Source organism: Kryptolebias marmoratus, linkage group LG12 (genome assembly GCF_001649575.2).
Source record: "Kryptolebias marmoratus isolate JLee-2015 linkage group LG12, ASM164957v2, whole genome shotgun sequence".
Taxonomy (NCBI): domain Eukaryota; kingdom Metazoa; phylum Chordata; class Actinopteri; order Cyprinodontiformes; family Rivulidae; genus Kryptolebias; species Kryptolebias marmoratus.
The window spans coordinates 8,309,546-8,330,005 of record NC_051441.1 but is presented as its reverse complement, the minus strand read 5'-3'; the positions used below and the strand labels follow the sequence as shown (position 1 = coordinate 8,330,005).

Here is a 20,460-nt window from a genome sequence, read left to right as displayed (position 1 = left end):
AAGCGATTCTTTATTGCATGTCACAAGGTCAAGAGATTAATGTTGGTTGATTGTTCCTGAACAGGCGCCCGGCTCCCCGTCGTAACCAGTGGTGACCCTGACCAGCAGGCAGCGAGCTTGAAATGACTTCAGTCTGTGTCAACAAGGGAAACAGAAGAGCTGCGCATTTTAGTTCTCGACTGTCCAATAAAGGAAAGCTGCCAGCAGACTTCATCGGAAACATGCTACTGATAGTACCACTTCACCGAGAGGCATTAAACTTTAAATAATGAGTGTTTTTTATTTTATTTTTCTGTAGGTAATATTGTTTTAGATAGTTCTGGATACTGAAAATGATGGAGTCAAGTTAAAATGGCATGAAACCTCATTTTGAGACTTCATTTTCCTCCTAAAAGACCTTATTTATGTGTAGAACTAAATACCCGTTTCTGATATTTTGAGGTAAGCAAAGACACACACAAAGCTGCCAACATTTTTTCTTTTATTTAAGTTGATGACAAGAAAAAAAAGCCTTTTCTAGTGGTGGAGTGTTGCACTTAAAAACGGTTTTCAGGAAAAAAAAAAACAAACAAGAAAGGCACCTGAGGTTGAAAGTGTGAGAAAATACTGTGGCAGAAAAGCAAAATTAAAATGACTGATGCTTTTTAAAAGAATGGCTAAAAACAAAACTGTCTTTTCCAAAACCTAATCAGGGGATTTGCACATAATTGTTTGAATATATACATATATTTTAAGAAAGACTAATTTAGATATGTTCCCTTTAAGCACAAGGCTTATTTCTTTTTAACAGCTAAGTATTATCAGGTGAGGGTTTGATAAAACTTTAATTTGCTGCTGGTTTGATAAAAATATAGCCAAGAGTTTAAAATGTTCTGAAATTTAATAAAAAGTTGTTTGAGTAAAAAGAGATGTGGTTTTCTATATAATTTTTAAATAATATGTGCTCCAAGTATTTTCTGATTGAATTTGTGTGCAGTTATGAAGCAGGCCCGTATCTCTCCATGTACAGAATACTAAACTTTAATGCGATTCCAGGCGTTGATGCGACGTTAAAATCAAATTTACAAATCATCAAGTCCTCTTTCCCATATAGACAAAGTATGAAACAGTTATTTAAAACGTTAACTTCCTTTGAGTCCAACTCAGAGTGAGTGTAATGTTCATCTGCGCCTGATGGAGGTAATGAAGCAGTTCTGTTTTCATGTGCGGACCCGCTTGGTGTCATCAAAGAGTCGCCGCAGGGTGTAAATCTGTGAGACTGCAACAGTGAGCATGATGATCAAGTTCATGCAGGACCAGAAGGACACTCTCCACAGGTTGTCCTCCAGTAGGTAGCGGTCCCTGGCCTCAAAGGCCCGCAGCACAGTTTGGACCTGACGGCTCTTCTCCAGGCGCCAGTACACCGAGTCCATTGTCGCCTGAAAGGTAAGAGGACGTAGAGAACAGACGACATCAGATATGTAGCTAGGAGGCATGAGGTGATATATATTTCTTCATCTTACCCTGAGCTCCTCCATCTTGTACTCTACCAGACTTTCAGAAACTGCAATGTTTGCCCACTCCTCTCTGCCGCCGCCTGTGTGACTCTGACTGTTAATGATGACCTCAAAAAACACCATCTTTTCAGACAGTTTACTGAAGCTGTTATCGAAGCACAAGCTGTAGTCTCCATCCTCTGTCGATTCCACCCTGCAAAGATAAATCTAGTCATTTTTTTCAGTCTACTCACAGCAGAACATTTGATTAATCACTAATTTCTTCTAATCTCATCTGATCTCCATATTTGTGGGCATGTGCACAAGTTTTTTTTTCTTTCATCTTCTCTACAACTGTAATTAGGGCCATGGAGTATAATTAGAAATTGTCAACACAAAAACTATTACAAGGACTTAGCTTGACATCAAAAACAGGGAAGTGCTGAGAAGACCCACGTGTGAATGCCATCAGATGTCCTAAACTCTGAGATCACCCGGTATCCGCTGGGTGAGATTAGAGCAAACCCAACATCCAGGCCAGATCCTGCTATTACCTTTAAAAGAAGAAAATTAATGACGGTAAACAAATCACGCAGCTTTTAAGTCACAAATGTTTTTCCTCGCATACCCAATGTTCACATTTCCCTTCCTTACACACAGCTGACTTGACCTCAGCTGTCTGAAATTCAAATTAAAGACCTGATATTAAAGTAAGCAGCTATGAGCTCAGATAACATTTCACTGTGAACTGACCTGTTGAAGATAAGCACACGACTGAACAGAGCTCAGTCTGAAACAAAACTAGAAAAACTGTGTTTACTGTGAAAATGCAGTGTGAATGCTGAGCCATGAATGACTTCGCTGAACTTTGCTGCTGAAAGTAGCTAAAGGCTAAAAGTTGCCAAATATTAGTTAATAACTAGTAGCATAAGAAGACCAAAAAAAGATGAAATATAATGAAGCAGATTTCAAAAACAATGTTTCTGGAGGAACCGAAGCGATATTAATGTACTTCTGAAGGGAAAATGTTTGAAAATAAAATCAAATAATGTGAAAAGTATAAAAGTTACAAAACCCAAAAATGTATGAATAAATAAAAAGCACAAATCAATAGTGGGAATATTGAATCAGCGTTCATACAATAGCACAAGTTATAGTTTTCTTTAATGTTTTGATCACATCAGGCTTCAATTTGAGAAGATTTCATAGAGTGCTCAGTCTGTTCATGCATACATATGATTTTTTTATTTTTTTTTTAGCTTATATATTTTGGGGGTAAAAACAAACAAAACAAAAGTGTGTAAGAAAGCCCAGTTCAACATTATAATGCAGTCTTTAAAACATTCAGTGCCGTGCTCATAAAGCAGAGTAACATCGACGTGTGAACGGGCCTGCAGCTCCTGTGCAGTAACAGAGGCGAAGAAATGCAAATGATCCAACCGGCATCAAGCATACGACAGAGGGCAGGCGTGCTGTGGACTTTAAAGTTTGTCCGTGTTATCATATGTTAGACTGACATGTAGGTTTTTAGCTTGTGTGTAAAATACTTTGAATTCTGACCACTATCTTTTTGCTGCAAAAGAGACTTTCAGAGGTTGTCCCGGTTGAAGCTTTAGATCATTCTGAGGCTTGAGCTGCTCATAGATCCAATCAGATCCTCTCAAGTTAATTCATTCATTGTCAAAGTTTTTGAGTCATGCCTCAGCAGGTTTTGATATAACGAGACACATATTGTTCTTTTTCTGTTATACCTGCCTGTCCAGTTTTTGTACCAATCAGGTGACTTCAACAGTAGGCTATCAGAGGTTTTCTTATCTTTTTACCAACAAGTCTAAAGTCCAACCTCCTCTCTCTTTCTGTTAGACAACAGGCAAACATTTACAAAAGCTCTTACAACTACACATGACAGGCGAGATGGGTCAAAAGAGCTTCTTATTTACCTGGTATTCAATTTCCATGTTGTTGTTCCTCGTGGTCGTTTGGTAAAAACACTCTGTGCTGCCAGCAGGTAACAGAAAAGTAAAGCCCCCGTGTTGGTTTGGCCCCAAACCCAAAGTCAAGCCTAGAGTCAGCGTTAAACATACCATCGAACGGAGCTGTGCAGACGCAGTCATTATGATCAGCAAAGCCCATTTAAAGTTGTTCCACGTTTTAAAACTCTCCTATGTGACACTTACACAACAAACTAAGCTTTCTGCACATCTGCAGCTGCTCCCTGCCATACTCCGATGGAGGAAGAAAGTCTGTCAGTGTTATCCTGAGTCAAAGCTAAAAGAGTGAAGCCACTATCTCTGTCTCGTCGGGCTCTGTGGTGTGGACTTAACACTCACGGGAGGGAGCAATAAACTCACCCAGCAACGTTTTACATCAACCTACAGCGTCATTATTATAATGATGAAATGATGTTACAGCTTCTCTCTCCTCAAGGAGAGGGTTTCTTCAGCAGGATGCTTTCTCCTTTAAGAAAGTCAAATAACATGACAACCAAAACAATCCTGTATAAAAAAAATGGTTTCAGAAATGTTCAATAATTTATGTTTAATATTTTTCTGGTAGATCACACTTTAAATAATAAAACTTTGATCATTTTTTTTGCTGAATAATAGAATTGTATAATATATCATAGACCTCTGATGTCATTGTCAAAGTTTCCTTTTAATAAAAACACATTTTAAATAAACCAAAGTCCTTCATAGTTTCATAATAACCCAACACAATAAAGTACAGTTCTGGGCATCACAACATTGGTCACAAGTCACATAGACAAACCTTATATTTTTACACATATATTTATAGTACATTTTGTTGTGAAAAGATCCAGAGTGAAAAAAAAAGGCCAAGAAACCATTAATGCATGTGCTTGACTTTTGAACCTTAAGGAGGCGCTTTATGAAAAACCTCATAATGATCAGCAGCACATGTAAAGAAGTGACTTCAAAAATGTTTTTTTTTTTGTCTCATAACAGTCCAGTAATAAATTCTGAATGTAATAAACTGTTTAAACATAAAAAACATATATAAACACACTACACAAAAACTTATCAGGCACCAACTTATTGCAGGTTGAAGGAGAGTGGAAACATGTTCTGGGTTCTGATCACATTTTATTTCTGGGAGGGTTCATATAGATACTGGTTTTAATCAGGATCATGTTTTTTTTTATATGTGAACAGTCTTCATATGTTGTTTTCATATTTGCATATTGCACCGCTCTCCATCAGAACTCTCCCCTCACACTCAGAAAGTCCCTGCCAGTGTGAAAATGTCATTTGCTTTACTACAAAACAAGAAGTCATACTCTCACTGACACCGATGCTTCTGCAGCTGTCCTGATCTCCAGTTCGAGCTGTTAGTCCCTGCACTCAGGCTTCCTCTGTGCAAGCGTCTCTCGCCGTCTCTGTGCACGCTCTCAAACAGCGGTGAAACAGAAGTTCCAGTCAGATATGACACTGACATCATTTCCTCCTTGTGGGTGGCCTCGTTTCTTCTCACGTCGTCCCTTCTGGGTGATTTACTGGCCTCAGCTGATCATACATGAAGTATCTGTTTGATTTGTTTCTCATTAAAAACAGAAATCTTACAGAAGAGGTTTTCATACAGTATTATCCAGTCAATGTTCAATGATACTGTTACTTGTTTGTTCTGCATCTTTCAAACAAAAGTGAGGTCAGACTGAATAATATCTGAGTTTATAATGTTTACCCTACATATACATGCTGAAGATTATTACTCAGGTGATCATGTTTTCTCTGTGTTTGTCGCATTTTTGTCTTAGGTCTAATTTTTTTCAGAGAAATAAACTGTATATTTTTTAAAGCATAAATTGTAAAACAATCTGTAAATCCTTTAAAATCTCTATAAATGCAGTTATTTTTATCTTGATGAGCTTGACTACACTGAACTTTATTCATGCAGAATCTTTCAAACACAAGTGCTACAAAAAGTCCATTGTAGAGCAAAACCCAAATACATAAATAAAGAAAAACAAACAAAAGAAATACACAGATTAAATGCATCAATTTCAGCATGTACTAAACAAATTGTGGCCATGAAATTACCAGATAAGTGCATGTTTGGAAGCTATCTGTTGAAACGTAGTAATTGTCTATGAACTAAAAAAGGCCACCCACAAGAGGGCAACAGTGTCAGCTTCATAAATCATCATACAATTCAGTTTGTTTTTGAGAAAAATGGACGCCAGTTTCCAATTATCAAATATATGAAAACCGTCTAAGCTGTTATTACTGACATGTGCAAAAGGCAACATATGGGATAGGTCAGATCTCAGTCAGTCTCACTTAAAATCTCCACTGACTTTGTCCTTTTCAGGGTTGTGGGGACTAAGGTTTAGGTACACCCTGTAGGAAAAACTCATACATACGTGGAAAAACCTGCAAACTCCACACAGAAAGATCTCAGATTTGACTCTGGAACCTTTCTGTGAGATGTTGTTGTTGTGAGGTGAAAGTGGTAACCTCATCATCATGGAATGTTGTATCCAGCCATCCAGCCATTCAACTTCCTCTGCTGATCCATAGTCAGATGGGTCGCAGGGGCAACAGGTCCAGAAGGGAAACCCAGACATCCATCTTCCAAGCGACACTCTCCAGCTCCTCCTGGGGGATACCAAAGCATTCCCAGGCCAGAGGGGATACATAATCCCTCCAGTGAGTTCTGAGTTCTGGGTCTGTGAGATCTGGGATCTCCTTCCAATGGTTCATACCAGGAAGATGTTCACAAAGCATCCTAAACAGATGCCCAACCACTTCAACTAACTCTATTTGATGTCGAGGAGCAGCAGCTCTACTCTGAGCTCCCCCAGAATGGTGGAGCTACTCACCTTAAATCTAACCTGGCCTCTATGGAGGAAGTTCATTTCATAGGTGAGCTGGAACCAAATGACAAGATGGTTCTGCCTTTTTTGTTTGTAGTTTTATAAACTAAAAACCACAAGTAAATCTGCAGCCTTGAGAGTTAAAATAAGTCTGATGATATGATACTGTGTTATCGTTACCATACAATGTCGATAAGTAATTTATGTACTTATATTTTGGTGTGAATTGGTGGCCCTGCTGAAACAAGGAATCAAACCTGCCAGAGAAACCAAGGCTAAGATATTTCTGAAAAATTAGAGTTTTGGAAGATTCAGTCAGTAGTCTCCTGATAAAAATAGATACTGAAGAAGTTAATTTCCTCGTGGTGTTGTTTGGGTGACCACCTCTATGTGTAGGGACAGTTTCAACTTTGGTGAAATGCTTTTTTTCAAATATGTACAAAAAGTTTTTAGGTTCCGTAAACCCATGACAAGGTTTAGAAATTGCATCTCTTTTTTTATCCTAAATCTGTGGGAGTGTCTAAAGTCTTTTTGGTCGCCCACCGCTGACAAAGCAGAGAAGAAAATGTTCCACCTAACTCTCTAACAAGTGGTTAAAATTAGGATCTTCAGCTTCATTTTGGTAGATGTTGCTTTTAGTCCATAAGAGAAACCACAGATAGTTCACCCATGAGAAGGGAGTGTGAACGGAGATATTTCAAAATTGCTCTTTCAGTGAAGTGGGAGGGTGTGAAGCGGGGGTTAAAATGCAAGCTCTCTGGTCTTCCACTTGTTCACTGTGGTCGTCTTCATGGCTTTGTGAAGGCTCCACTTGTCTCGTGAAAATAAAATCCTGTCACTAGTTTCATTTTGATGAGCACAGTTACAGAGCTTTTATGCATTCTTTCACAGGTGCTGGGTGATGCAAAACAAGATTGTTTTTTTCTGACAACTCATAAGACACCTCGACTTGAACCAACCAGAAGTGAGCCCACCCATGTGTGCAACTTTTTTATTTTTTTTGACACCTCACTGTAGCTCAAGCCTCTTTTAGTTTCTGTAGCCCTTTCAAAGCGACAGCCTTGACCTCTGGAGAACAGTTTTACACTGAAATATTTTTTGTTCTTTTAAAAAGCACAAGGGGATGGCAGAGCGTGGCTGCTCCTCTGTGTTTGTAGTGGACACCCATACGACTCGGCCCCCAGTGCCGCCTCGGATGACCAAAGGGGGGCAACGTTCCAACGCTGTGCAGACCCTCTTGTTCCTGCTGGTGGCTCTGGCATTGTGTGGCATGATTGTTGAAGCCTGCTTCATCTATCGACTCTACCAAACTGAACAAGTAAGTCTAAAAAGCTCATAAAACCTCTTTTGTGTTTCTACTTTCTACTTTTTATTTAAGTTTTTGATTTTTTGTGTTTACTTTTTAACCCCTCTGAATATTACTTTCATGACTTGATCTTAATCAGCTTTACTACCTGTTTTATGTTACAAGTTTTAGTTTTATATTTCTACGGTTTTCTTCTACTTTTTGTTTTTTTGAGAATAATTTACTTAAATACAAAAAGCAAAATAAAAAGATCAATGTTGAAACGTGATGTACTCAGCAAATTCTTTTTTTTTTTTTTTACATTTTTTGATAAAAAAGTTTAGTTTTTTTGTGTGTAATAAGTTTTAAACATGAGTTAAATACCCCAAATGCCATTGAGGATAAATACCGTAACACTGGTAACAATTTTTATTACTCGCCACCGAAAGGTCACCAGTGGCAAACATTTATATTTTTGCCTGTGTGTGTGTGTTGCCAAAATATCTTGACTTGCACAATCAATCATTGGATGTACATCTACAACCGATTACTTTTTGGAGTCAAGTCAATTGAGGATGGCCCCCACAGTCCACTGACCTTAAAAACACAAAAATGATAAGAACTTAGTCAGTTTTATGCGTACTGACCTAAGGTTTGGTGTGGTACACGCTAAGACTGATTCCCAACACATTCTGTTTGCGAACAGATTGCACAAGAAGTTTGTTTAGATTTTGTCATTAACCATTTGTGATCAACTCTGTTTGTCTGTTAGCTAACTATCTAATAAACCACTTTCAGGAAATCTTCGTTTGACTAACATCTACATCTTACATTTTATAGTGGTCTTGATTAAAGACGGTCGCAGCAGCCACTGACCCTGAAAACTCAAAAATCACAGTCAGTTTTACAGATTCTGTGCTAAGATTTGGCGCGGTTGTAGTTGAGAGTCATTAACAACACATACTCCAAGTTCTACTCATTGTTCAAGATTATTACTTCATTATTACTTCAAATATCAGGAATAACTGTTGGAGTCCATCAACTCAAAATAGCCATCATAGTGAATCAGCATTGGCCAACACACACACAAAAAATGAATATGACTCCATCGGTTTTACTAGAAATTGAGCTAAAATTTAAATTGTTAGTAGTTGAGAGTAATTCACAATACGTTCTGAGCGTGACGTCTCACAATATCGCATGAGACCGAGAATAAGGCTTTTTCAAGGTTTGACCAAAATGGTTACGACTCTGTTGTTTAATAAGATGATCTCAGATTAAAACTCTGGCATGAAAGGTCGTGGAAGAATTGCATTCCTTCAAGAAATGCTAAGCCTTTAACTTTAATGTACACATTTCCAAGTGTCTTCTTTACTGTAGAGTTTATACTGAAAGTAGAAACCTGACCTACAGATTTGGTTATTGTCTCGATATAACATGACTTTCTGCACATTTTACTTTACACAACTTTTTTAGGGGGGAATCTTAAACTGAAAAGTGTCCAAAGAAGAAGCTATCTTACGACACAAAACCAAGTTCAAATCATGTGAACGATTTTGTCCAAAAACTGCTGATTTTGATTTATTTCACAGAAATGGGGAAGAGAGTAGACCAGTAATGGAGAAGTACATTAAATATGGCTCGTTTACAAAAAGCCTCCTGTGACGTCTTTGGGACCATTGGCTTACAAACGAGTTGCTTTACGGTTATGAAAAGTTGCTGATCAGTGTTCTGACTCAGTTTCCTACGCAGTCCGAATGGTGTGCTAAGCCAGTGGTCTCGGGGTTTTGAAAGTTGAGGAGAGTGAAGCAACTTTCTGAGAAGATGATGTTACAGACAACACATGCTGCACAAGCAAGGGACGGTGCAGAGAAGGAAATGGTCTACTTCCTGTCTTACAATCATGATCTACCTTTTGTTTATTTTTAGAAAGCTCATTGCTCCACTTTCAAATATTGCCTTGCAGAAAAATGACTCGACAATGACGCATTTTTAAAAAATAGATTAGCTTAAATTTAATCATTGTTGCCTTTTAGTGTCTTTTTTCAAAGCGTGGTTGTATTTGTCACAATTGGTCATGAATATGTGTTTTAGGTGTTGCCACAATCATGCAGACAGATCAGAGTTAAAATGCTTACATTTTTCTTCTTTCTACCATTACAGGTCTCCTCAGGAAAAATTGCAAAGCTCAGTGGAGGTACGTCTCTGCACATTTTCTTCTTAAATAAAGTTTTATTTTTTGGAGAAAAAAAAATAAACAAAACGCTATGTCTCATCCTCAAACAGGCGATGAAGCCTCTCCTTCTAAACCTCCCGGTGAAGATGTTCTTCCATCCAAACCAGTCGCACATTTAACAGGTAAAACAAGAACTCCTGTAGTTTTTGTTACAATAATGGTTATTTTAACACCAAAGCAGGACATAAAATACTGTTTGCTTTCCAGATGGCGCAGATGTGGTTCATGACAAACATGTCATGGCATGGAGCATGATCGCAGACCCAATCCTCTACGAGATGAAGTACGAAGACAGGAAACTCATCATCCAGAAAGAGGCTTACTACTATGTCTATTCCAAGGTTTTCGTCTTCTTAGACAGTGAAAGCTTTATCCATGAAATAAATGTAAATACTGAAAGGTATGCTGGGGAACACATTACCCTCCTGCAGTCCAGGAACAGTTCTCCAAAGCCGGGTAAAATCAGATCCAACAGTTTTCTGGGAGGAGTGTTTCATTTGTACAAAAATGATGCCATTTATGTAAATGTGAGTGACACAAAAAAAATCGCAAGGCACAAATCTTTTGAGAATGTCTTTGGTGCATATATGATATAAATATCACATTGATATTTTCTTATTAGCTTAAAAGTATGGAAGCCAAAAGAGGACATGTTTAGAAATGTATCCTTTTTTAAAAAAAAAACATTTGGAAAAATCAAAAAAATTTGTTATTTGTCTAGTTTTTTTTCTTTTCTTTATTGAACCAGGAAGATCCCATTGAGATTAACATCTTTTCAAGAGAGAACTGGCTAAGAAAGTTACAGTTAAAACACAGACATGAAATTTCACAACAGACTATAAAAAACAAGTGCATAATATTGGATCAACCTCAAGTTTTTACCTATTCAACTATTACTGTGAGAAAGTGGAGCTTGTTTTCTCATAAGTTATTTCAGTTATTTCAGCCTAGAAAAGCTTCTTTTGAAAATCAGAAATAATCTCAAAATCACAGTTACAGCAAGCAAACATTTTTCATCAGAAATCAGTACAACTGTTCCAACCTGAAGAAGCCACATGAAGGAACAGCCATCATGGACCAAAACATTACTGTTTCAGATCTCCAGGTGTGCTAAAAACAGTACTGAACAATGAGGAGCCTTTTATTTTTGCACTATTGTCGTCTCAAATAACTCGTCATCTTGAGATAATCACATTAGAATTAATAATAACAGGTACAGCTGATCTTAGTTTTCATGACCAAGCTTTGACAAGTCAAAATAATTTCATTACAATAATTACATGTTTTATATCAAGACAAGGACAACGTTAAATTGTTACTATGACAAAACAAGCTTTGTTATCATGAGATAATGAGATAAATTAATCTATCTCGAGATACTATCATGAAAATAAATTCCTAAAGTTGTTCCAGGTCTGCTTCCATATGAAAGCTTACAATAAGAGTCTGAGATGGCAGGACTTTTCTCAGGGATTTTATTTCTGTTTGTTTAATATGAAAAACCAGGTGTTAAATGCTTGCTGCATTTTGGACTTTGTGGTTCCTGCATGTTGTTGCTGTTGTTGTTTTTAGGAAGGGGGGGGGGCTCCCTTCTGCAGGGTTAACACAGCAAGTGATTTTGCACAAAAGATTTGGTCCTTGTTTTATGCTGGATGCCCGTTTCGATGCAACCTGAGCTCAAACTCACAGCCTCGGGAGGTGGCTTTTTGTATGGCGGTGAAAATTTCAACTTTAAAAGTTATGCATACTTTTTTTTAAGCTCCTTCAAATCAAAATGAACAAAGCCTGTCAGATATATCTGTTTTGATGATCTTTGTCTTATTTCAAATTAATATACACAAAAATTTAAACTAGAAAAGGCTCAAACATTTTCTTCTTTTTTTATGTTTTGACCACACCTAAACATTATTTATTCTCTTTAGATATAGCTGTATAATTGTTAATATTATTATTTTTTTTATAATTTTGCTGTATTTGTGCAAATATATTCTGAAATAAACATACAATATTCTGAGAGCTCAGTTTGGCAGTTTGATTTCAGTCTTCCTTTTTAGACCTTGTGAGTCAAATGAATTCATTTCCTGTTGTATCAAAAGAAGCCGCGCTGAAGTCAGAGTGGTCTCATTATCAACAAACCTAACACCCGCTTTCTCCAACCACACGGCAGACACTGTGTACCTGCTTCTTTATGACCACACTGACACAGAACTGCCAAACATGTCAAACTTACAGTAATCTTTCTGTAGTATGGACATTACAGTGCAGCAGTAAAATCTAGAAGTTAAATTCACGATGGGGGCCACTGGTTCCAGTTTGTTCCATGTACACCTGATTCTCCAGCGTTTTTCATTTAATTTAATGTCACACATGATCGTTTTCAACTTGATGACAAGTATGCTGACAAGGTTTGTGCAAAAAAAAAAAAGCCTGATCACTCTCTGAAGCTTCTTTTTTTTCTCTTTGCATCTCTCACACATTTACTGTTACGCTTTCCCTTCACATGTGGCTGTTCGCAGAAGCTACTCATGAAAACACCCACGGAGTTGTATACTTGTAAACTGAGGAGGAAGTGGTAAGGGGGCCGCTGGAGGGAAGGGGGTTTGATGGCAGCAGAATGCCTGACTCAGTTTCCAACCCCAGACCTGGAGAGTAAAATGTACTGTCGAAGGAGCTGTGAGAGTGTGTAAGGGAGAGTGCTAAGAGGTGGGTGTGAACCTTATATTAATTTTCCCTCAAGCGCATATTTAGGTACATATTTTGCTCAACTTATATATATATATCAAAAAAGAAATGCTCAACTGTGTAGACACTAATCCAACTGTATGTATGTGTCAGTAACCATATCAGTCAAATAATTTGCTCAGATGTTTTTCACTGTCTCGTTATGTATGAGTCATCAGTTTCCAGTGCTGGTTGACTTGGGAGGTGTGTGAGACTGTTTTTTACAAAAGGAAAGGAAGAAGTGTCTGCTGTGTGGTTGGGATTTAAGCCATATCATCATTAAACTCTAAACTTCTTGCGACTGTTACAAAGAAATGGTGTGGGGTGGGAGTTCGCTATCAGCGGATATGTTCAGAAACACGCTTCAATAAACGAAACCATCAGTAAAACCTACATGCGTTCTCACATACAAATCTGATTCAAGTTACCTTCAACATAAAGCTTCTAGTTTTTTCTTTTCCTTCCTCTTCTCCTGCAGTCAGATCATGTGCAGTGCCTGAAAGTACACTGCAAATAGTCCACAGCTAAATGCTGTCCCCTTGTGTTGGGCTCTTGATCACAAGAGAAACAGAGCAGAGCGAAAATATGAGCTTTGAGGCTAAATTTATTTAGACCATCTTTAACAAAAATAAATGGTTAAATTAAAAGCCTGGCATTCCTTGAAGGAATGCAAATAGCACGCCACTCATTCCAGCGTATTAGACTAAGAACATCTTATGTTCATACTCATGCTGTGCTGCGATATCTCACATGATCTACTAGCGCTCAGAGTATGAGTTGTGAATGACTCTTAGATACTACCAAATTAAAATTTGTTCTCTAAAGCCGACTGAAATATAGCTATTTTTCTATTTTCCAGGGTCAGTTGGAGGTGGCAGCCATCTTTAATTGGATTAGCTCCAAAAGTTCATAGGTTTCTACAGTATCACCTGTGATTATTTCCTGAAGGCTTCATTAAAATTTGTCCAGTTATTCATGACATAAACAGACAGAGTTGACTCTAAATCGTTAATGGCAACATTTTAAACAAACCTTTTTCATTCAGAATATGTATTGGGGATCAGTCTCAGTTAATGCAACAACAAACTTTAAGTCAATATTTATAAAATTGACTGAGTGAAAGACATTTCTTTGTCTTTTGAAGGTTAGTTGGATGTGGCAGCAATCTTTAACTGGTTTGACTCCAGAAGTTAATCAGTTGTAGATGAACATCCAATAATTCTGAAAGTTTCTCCAGTGGTTGATGCGATATTTTGGTAACAGATAGACACACATGCACACACACAGGGCAAAAACATTATCATTTGTTTTTGCCTTTTGGTAGCCAGCGATAATGAAAAATCTTCACAAACATTGTTCATAATAATTATCAATATTAAAATGCAAAGACTTGATTTGTCTTGAACTCTGGAAAATCTTTTATTGCACTGGCTGCTTTTTTTTTAATCAAATGATGTTGAGAAAAGAGCCTCTACGGTAGAAATAATATAAATATTTAAAAAAGCAAAGCAGGATTTACGTAAGCTGTGGAAAGTAACAGTGGGAGCAAACCAACCTGTGCCGAAGCCTTTCATCAATTAGACAGAATGGGTGGTGGTAGCTGGGTACTTCTGCTGTCTGCATCTGATTTTTACATCTTGGACTCCAGTTCGGTGAAACTGAAACCTGCGGTGGCAGCAGCTAAGAAAGTGAGAGATATGGGACTCTGTGGCTGAGGTTTGGAAAAGAAATGTTTTCAGATAAACCCTCTGTAACTTGGAAACTATTTGTCTTGGGTTTGATGACTAACTTCATGTTCCAGTGACTTTTTCTTCTGTTAGAGATCTTGATCTTAGTGATGTAGGTCAGCACATATGATGCTGAATGTTTTCAGAAGAGGCATATGTTGTGTTGTTTCATTTGGAAAAGACGTTCTTCGACAGCACATAGGGTGGGTCCCACAATGACTTCCTATTAGTGATTCTGCGGCATCCCACTATTAACTTACAATCTCTCGCTTTCATTTTGAACTCAGGGTCTCAACAATGACTCACAGTTAAAAGCGTCAAGTCATTGTTGTGTTTACATTTAGCACCACAGTCAGACCTTTGTATAGAAATAACATGTTTAATTAAGACATTTGTACATTTTTTTATGTTAGTAGTTGTGTCAAAGTAGTCAACTCTTTAAAAAATAAACCTGTTATGTCTTTTTAAATACATAAGAAAACAATATCAACTAAAATCCAGCACTCAAACAAATAAAAAAATAAAACAATAAATTCTTTCAGTCTCTCCTAACACAGAAGATGTATAGGTGTAAGACAAATTTGAATTTGAATTTTTGTTTGACAAGTGATGATAAAAAAATACAATTCAAACTGTAAAAAAAAAAAAAAGAAAATCACAAAACCACAGCAAAAATAAATAAAGTTTTCTCCAGTGACTACCAGTCATATTTTCCACTTTGTACATTTTAGTTTGACAGTTTTGCACAAAATGAAAACAAAAACAACAATAATCCAGCAAGTCAGTAACAGTAAGATATATAATGTTACATACATTCATTGAAGATTAGCTGACGGTGGCGTTTACTATATACAGTATCTGTGCTGTGAATAAGATGGGTCCAAAAAAATAAATAAATACAACATAAATATTTAAATTTATACAATTCAACACGGAAAAAAATAAATCAAGATTTGACAAGAAGAAACAGTGCAAATAAATCAAAAAATTTAAAGAAATATTTTTGCTTTTGTGCCCAAATCTTTGGCACGTCTTCATTTTTTAAACACCTGCTTGAAAATATTTCTGAAAGGTGGATTTAGAAAATTACTTTGTTAAACATAACAACTGAGAAACAGATTTGTAGTGATGACGTCAACCTCAAGGAATTATGGAGTTGATACTTCCATTGTTTAGTTGGGTTTGAGGGTAAATTGTCTCTTTTAGTAACCCAGAATTTGATATTTAAAGAGTTTTTGACTGTTTATGACTATAGAAAGATGGTTTAATTAGCTGCTGTTCCAATAGTTTAAAAAAATAAAATAAAATCTCTTTAGTTCCAAGCAAACAATAAATACTAAACCATCTTCTTGTCAGAGCAGGATTGCTGATGAGGGGGTTTCACAGGTGGACTGGTGGATCATAGCAGCAACTGTTTGATGGGAACTTTAATGTTTTTGCATAAAGATGACGTCCAGGTGGGTCACAGCTTCGCTGGTGTTTAGACACATTGTTTGTGGGCTGATGGTGACCACCAGTTTCCCTCCAGCATACAGTCCTTTTACCCTACTGAGCTGTCCTGAGCTGTTTGTTTGTCTGTCAATCCCTCCCTCCAGCAGCACCTTTTCTTCAGACTTGCCTTGAGACTTCAGATTCAGCTTCAGCTTCACGGTGTGCTCAGGGCTAGGGGTAGAGCCCCCGGCTTCTTCACACGAGGACAGGGTCACCCGAAGACTCAGGAAATAGTATCCATCCTTTTTGATATCAAGCTCCTTGCCTGACTCCGAAATCACGTTTTGGTTTGGATTTACTGCAACCCAGAAAATGGCCTCTTTGGCTGTAGGAGCTAAGAAAATTAGAATTAGCTGTGAAACTGCATTTCCTGATCTTTATTCTGATACTGCAGACTTTCATACTTGCTGTGACAACATTATCAGTAATAAAACAGAAAAAAAACAAAGACAAGATTTAAATACAGAACAGAAGTCCAGTTTATTTGTTTTTTTAATTAATTAATTAATTTATTTATTTGTTGGATTTGCCATGTCTGGATGACTGAGAATCTGTCCCAGCAGATTAACACTAATCCCAATAATCTAACTCATGTGGAAACTGGCCTTAAGGTAGGAAAATTTTACCTTTTTGGGCCTTAAAGTTGAGCATCATGCCTCGTTTAGCGGTGGTGGGCTATGAAAAGAAGAAATGACTGATTATTCTCAAAATATTAATGTCTGATGTGTTGTCACACTGAGCAACAACATCAAATTTATTAACTTGGTGATCAAACTACCACCTACACCCTAAAAGAGAGAACAAAAAGCTCTTGTGCTATCTCGAGAAAAAAAAAAAAAATGAAGAGAGAACAATTTAGTTTAGCGGCATTTCCCCGAATGTGGCAATGACGTCACTGTGCTTCCTCCAAGAGAGTGGTTAGAGTGACAGAAGTAACTCAAAAAAAAAAAAAAAAATGGAAAGAATTCAAGGTTGATTGTTGCGAACTGTAGAATTTACATTTATACAAAACTGGGATCATAAATACATCAAAAAGGGGTGTTTTGTTCATTAAGACAAAATTTATTCATATTACAGGAGTAAAATGCACAACACAGGAAGGTTACTGAGGCACACACACTGAAATTAAGATTATCTTACCAAAGTAGTGCCAACTAGGGAATCATTGGTCCCACCTGGTTTTTCACCTCTATAGCCTAAAGACTGGAATTAGAAACAGAACCTTAAAATATAATACAAAGTCATGGAAAAATCTTTTAGAAAAATGTCTTGAAATAAGTGTTTCACTAACTTTAAGGGCATGAAGTTCATTCAGTTTCTATAAATGCTTAAAAATAACTGGTTCCATAAAAAAACAATGAGTGTTTGCATTTTTGAAACTCCTGAAAAACAAGTTTAAATTCTAAAACAGATTTGTCAGTCCAGTCACACTTCATAATACCTCTATTTTTGTTTTGCTTTTGTGCCATTTTGTGTCATCTCCAGGAAACACACTCATCTCAGATAAATGAATTCTATGAAAAAGCTTTCACTACATGGGAGTTGTGCCGGGGTCTGCAACCAGCTGCAGACCACATGCACAGGTGTCTTTCTCACCAGCTGAGCTACTGTCGAAACCACATGAAAGAACAGAAGCACTGCACATGTGTTTATATGTCTCAGTGTAGACATTTGCATGTTAACTCATTCTAATTTCATAAAGCTGATGTTCACGACTTGCTATTAAGACTTTTTATAGGCTACACTTGAAGTTTGATTATGAAGTTATTTCAGTAAGTCTCACCTGGCCGTTTTGTCCCAACGTGAAGAAAAAGGCAATGAACACAACCTGGATTATGGAAACGATGGTGATCCACATCAGCAGGATGTAGACCAGGGGATGCAGGCTGCGCTGTGGCATGGTCCGTCCGGTGGCAGAGTTCAGACAGGTCTGAGGCTGAGGTGCGCAGGAAGACAGATGTTAAGAAATGATGACTGTACGAGTCCCAAGTTTCCTCTGCTGTGCACCCAGGCGGGGAGTGCTCGTTTCCTGAGCTCAGTGCGTAATACGATGAGGATGTTTTAATGTCTGACTATGTTCTGCACTCTGTAGCTGTAGAACAAAAGACTAATCCAAATGGTACTTCCCCTTTTTCATGTGAAGGCAGATGCAGCAGGCCCAGATTGTATCTGAGTCTGGGGGCTGGCCCTTTTCTCCCACTCACCACAAGTCACACTAACACACACTCACAAAACAAGGAACAAGTCTCAGTACAATGGGAGAAAACAAAAATGCTGACATGAACTTGTCCCTAAATGAGTCATTTTGGTCCATGTTTACTATGAGACATGGCAGAAAATGTTATCACCTTGATATTTCTGCTGATTTCTTTTTCTGTATTAAATACAATTCACTTTAATAACTTGAGCCCTCTATATAATGTGCTTTAAGGGTTTGTTAGAGCAGTAAAAAAAAAATAATAATAATTAAGCTTTCTAAATATTAAAAGCCTGACATTCCTTAAAGGAATTTATATCATCCATCACCTTTCATACTAAAGTTTCATTCATATCCATCCAGTGGTTAATGGGATATTTTTCTAACCAACAAACAAACTTGACTCCAAATAGCTGATGGACAATATTAAACAATCTGTTAGGGCTCAGAATATGTGTTGGGATCAGCCTCAGCCACTACCACACCAAATCTTTGCTCAATATGACTGAAGCATAGACATTGTTTGTTTTTTTTAAAGCTGGTCACCATCTTGAACTGGGTTGGATTATTCAGTTGTAGATGTAAATCCAACAAATCCAATACTTACTTTCTGAAAGTTTTATTAAAATTTATTTAGTTATTAAATGGTTTACATTTACATTTTTGTAACAGACATGCAGTTAACCACATACACACACACACATACACACATATACACACACACACACACACACACAACAGTATCATCCCCCTTTGCCCTTCAGTGGAAGGCGATATAAAACTTGTACTGGCAAATCATTTCCTTTCCTCTACATCAAAATATGTAGGTGAATAAGCAAATTTGTTAGGCAATTAGACGAAAAAAAAAATCATATAAAATTTATATGTATCAGTTCAACATTTGGAGCAGCGATTTTTTTTTTGCTCTTGATAATGTATTTACATAAAATCACACATTTTTACATTTGTTTTTTATTTATTTTTATCTTCTCTTATCATCCATCCATTTTCTTTACCTGCTTTCACTTTCTGAGTTGCAGGAAAGCTGGTGCTTGAACAGGCAACCATTCACACCTAGGGACAAATTAGAGCCACCAGTGAATCGAACATGCATATTTTTGGTCTGTGGGAGAAAATTGGAGCACCTGGAGAAAACCCACTTGTGCAGAGGGAAAACATGCAAACTCCACACAGAAAGGCCAGGAGGCGAACCTGCGACCTTTTCGTTGTGAGGTGACAGCTCTAACCAAGGCACCACCCCCATCAAACTAAATGTCATACTCAAAAAAAAAAAAAAAAACAACCCAGAAAACTAGCACAATTTTTTGCTGTTTTCTTATTTGTTCTTCTTGAAAGTTCCCACCACATTCTGGTTGTGGTCAGTGGCTTCACTTTCTTTATCTGCTTTTTGCTTGGGGAAAGTTTGATGTCAGAAAAACAGGATGGGCTCTGGTTCAGGTATGTGTCATCACACTTTGTAAACAACTTGTGGAACCTGTGGTGAGATATCTTTTAGAGCTGAAATAGATGGTAAAATAATCAAATAACTTGAACTTAGTGCCTAGTTCCTGCCTTAATGTCACAACGGCTAAATATCTTTATGAGCACAACAGAAGCAAAGCTTATTCTTTAATGAAACTAGAGTTCTTCTTTTTTGAAGGGGGAAAAAGTTGTTACATTTCTGAGCGAGTCAGAGGTATCTAAGCATATGCACGCTTAAAAACACAAGAAGTCCCTTGTGTTTATGAAAATAAAAAGGGAAATAAGCCTGCCTCAGCAATGTGTGTAGAGCTTAGTTCTGCATTTTCAGTTGACGTAACGCGTTCCAAACAGAAGCCAAATCAGTAACCTCTGTGAATCATAGTTTCACTTAAGAAAACGTGGAGCTAAAGAATTATGAATGCTTTAAAGTAACATATAGGTAAAAATACTGGAGTGGGTGAAGATGGGCATCTTTTCTTAAAATAAAGTTGGATTCATAGCAGTTGTGGGATACAACATATGCAGTAATTGTTAATAAAATACAAGTCAAATTTGTGAATTTTGACAGAACATCATATTTCACAAAACTGACAATATATTATGCCATACCAAAAACATAACCAACAAAGATGGGATTTTTGCATGTCTGGCCACGTCAGGTCGTTTTATCAGTATTGCACTTTGATGGTTTTTCCTTGATTAGCTCTCTGTGTGATGAAGATTTACAGCCATCTAGAGGAAGGAAATCAGTAATGCAATAAACAAAGGTGGATAACATTAGTTGTTTTTTTATATGAAAGCGTACGCTCTAAAACATTTCTCCACACATAGCAAAACAAGCCTGGATTTGTGCAACTATTAGTACAAAGTCAGCCTCATACTTTTTGCAAAACACTACACACGTATACTTTAAACACAGAAATATATCATCATCTCGCTTCTTTGTCATTTAGTTTTGGCTTTTAAAATAACCAAAACTACTATGAACCAACTCCAATCAAATAACCATACA

General features: G+C 37.2%; 4 protein-coding genes across 4 annotated transcripts in view; 2 read left to right on the top strand and 2 right to left on the bottom strand.

The window, feature by feature from the left end:
- dnm2a (dynamin 2a) overlaps positions 1–587 on the top strand; it is a 29,969-nt gene extending 29,382 nt beyond the window's left edge. The window contains exon 21 of the mRNA XM_037978752.1: positions 65–587. Within this exon, the coding sequence (XP_037834680.1) occupies positions 65–95 (31 nt within the window). The 3' untranslated portion in view covers positions 96–587. The remainder of the gene's footprint in view (positions 1–64) is intronic.
- Positions 588–656: 69 nt separating this feature from the next.
- Positions 657–3,779, bottom strand: tmed1a (transmembrane p24 trafficking protein 1a). Its single transcript, XM_017425371.3, has 4 exons — positions 3,416–3,779; positions 1,932–2,029; positions 1,503–1,689; positions 657–1,418 (listed from the first exon to the last, which is right to left on the bottom strand). The coding sequence occupies exons 1-4, from the start codon at positions 3,587–3,589 to the stop codon at positions 1,200–1,202; spliced, it is 678 nt and encodes a 225-aa protein (XP_017280860.1). The 5' UTR covers positions 3,590–3,779; the 3' UTR covers positions 657–1,199.
- A 3,321-nt stretch (positions 3,780–7,100) lies between these two features.
- On the top strand, positions 7,101–11,846 carry tnfsf14 (TNF superfamily member 14). Its single transcript, XM_017425347.3, has 4 exons — positions 7,101–7,627; positions 9,758–9,791; positions 9,881–9,952; positions 10,038–11,846. The coding sequence occupies exons 1-4, from the start codon at positions 7,433–7,435 to the stop codon at positions 10,424–10,426; spliced, it is 690 nt and encodes a 229-aa protein (XP_017280836.1). The 5' UTR covers positions 7,101–7,432; the 3' UTR covers positions 10,427–11,846.
- Positions 11,847–14,643: 2,797 nt separating this feature from the next.
- On the bottom strand, positions 14,644–18,449 carry LOC108241290. Its single transcript, XM_017425319.3, has 4 exons — positions 17,553–18,449; positions 16,910–16,972; positions 16,396–16,444; positions 14,644–16,103 (listed from the first exon to the last, which is right to left on the bottom strand). Exons 1-4 carry the CDS (start codon positions 17,667–17,669, stop codon positions 15,706–15,708), a joined length of 627 nt encoding a protein of 208 aa, XP_017280808.1. The 5' UTR covers positions 17,670–18,449; the 3' UTR covers positions 14,644–15,705.
- Between the last annotated feature and the right edge of the window lie 2,011 nt (positions 18,450–20,460).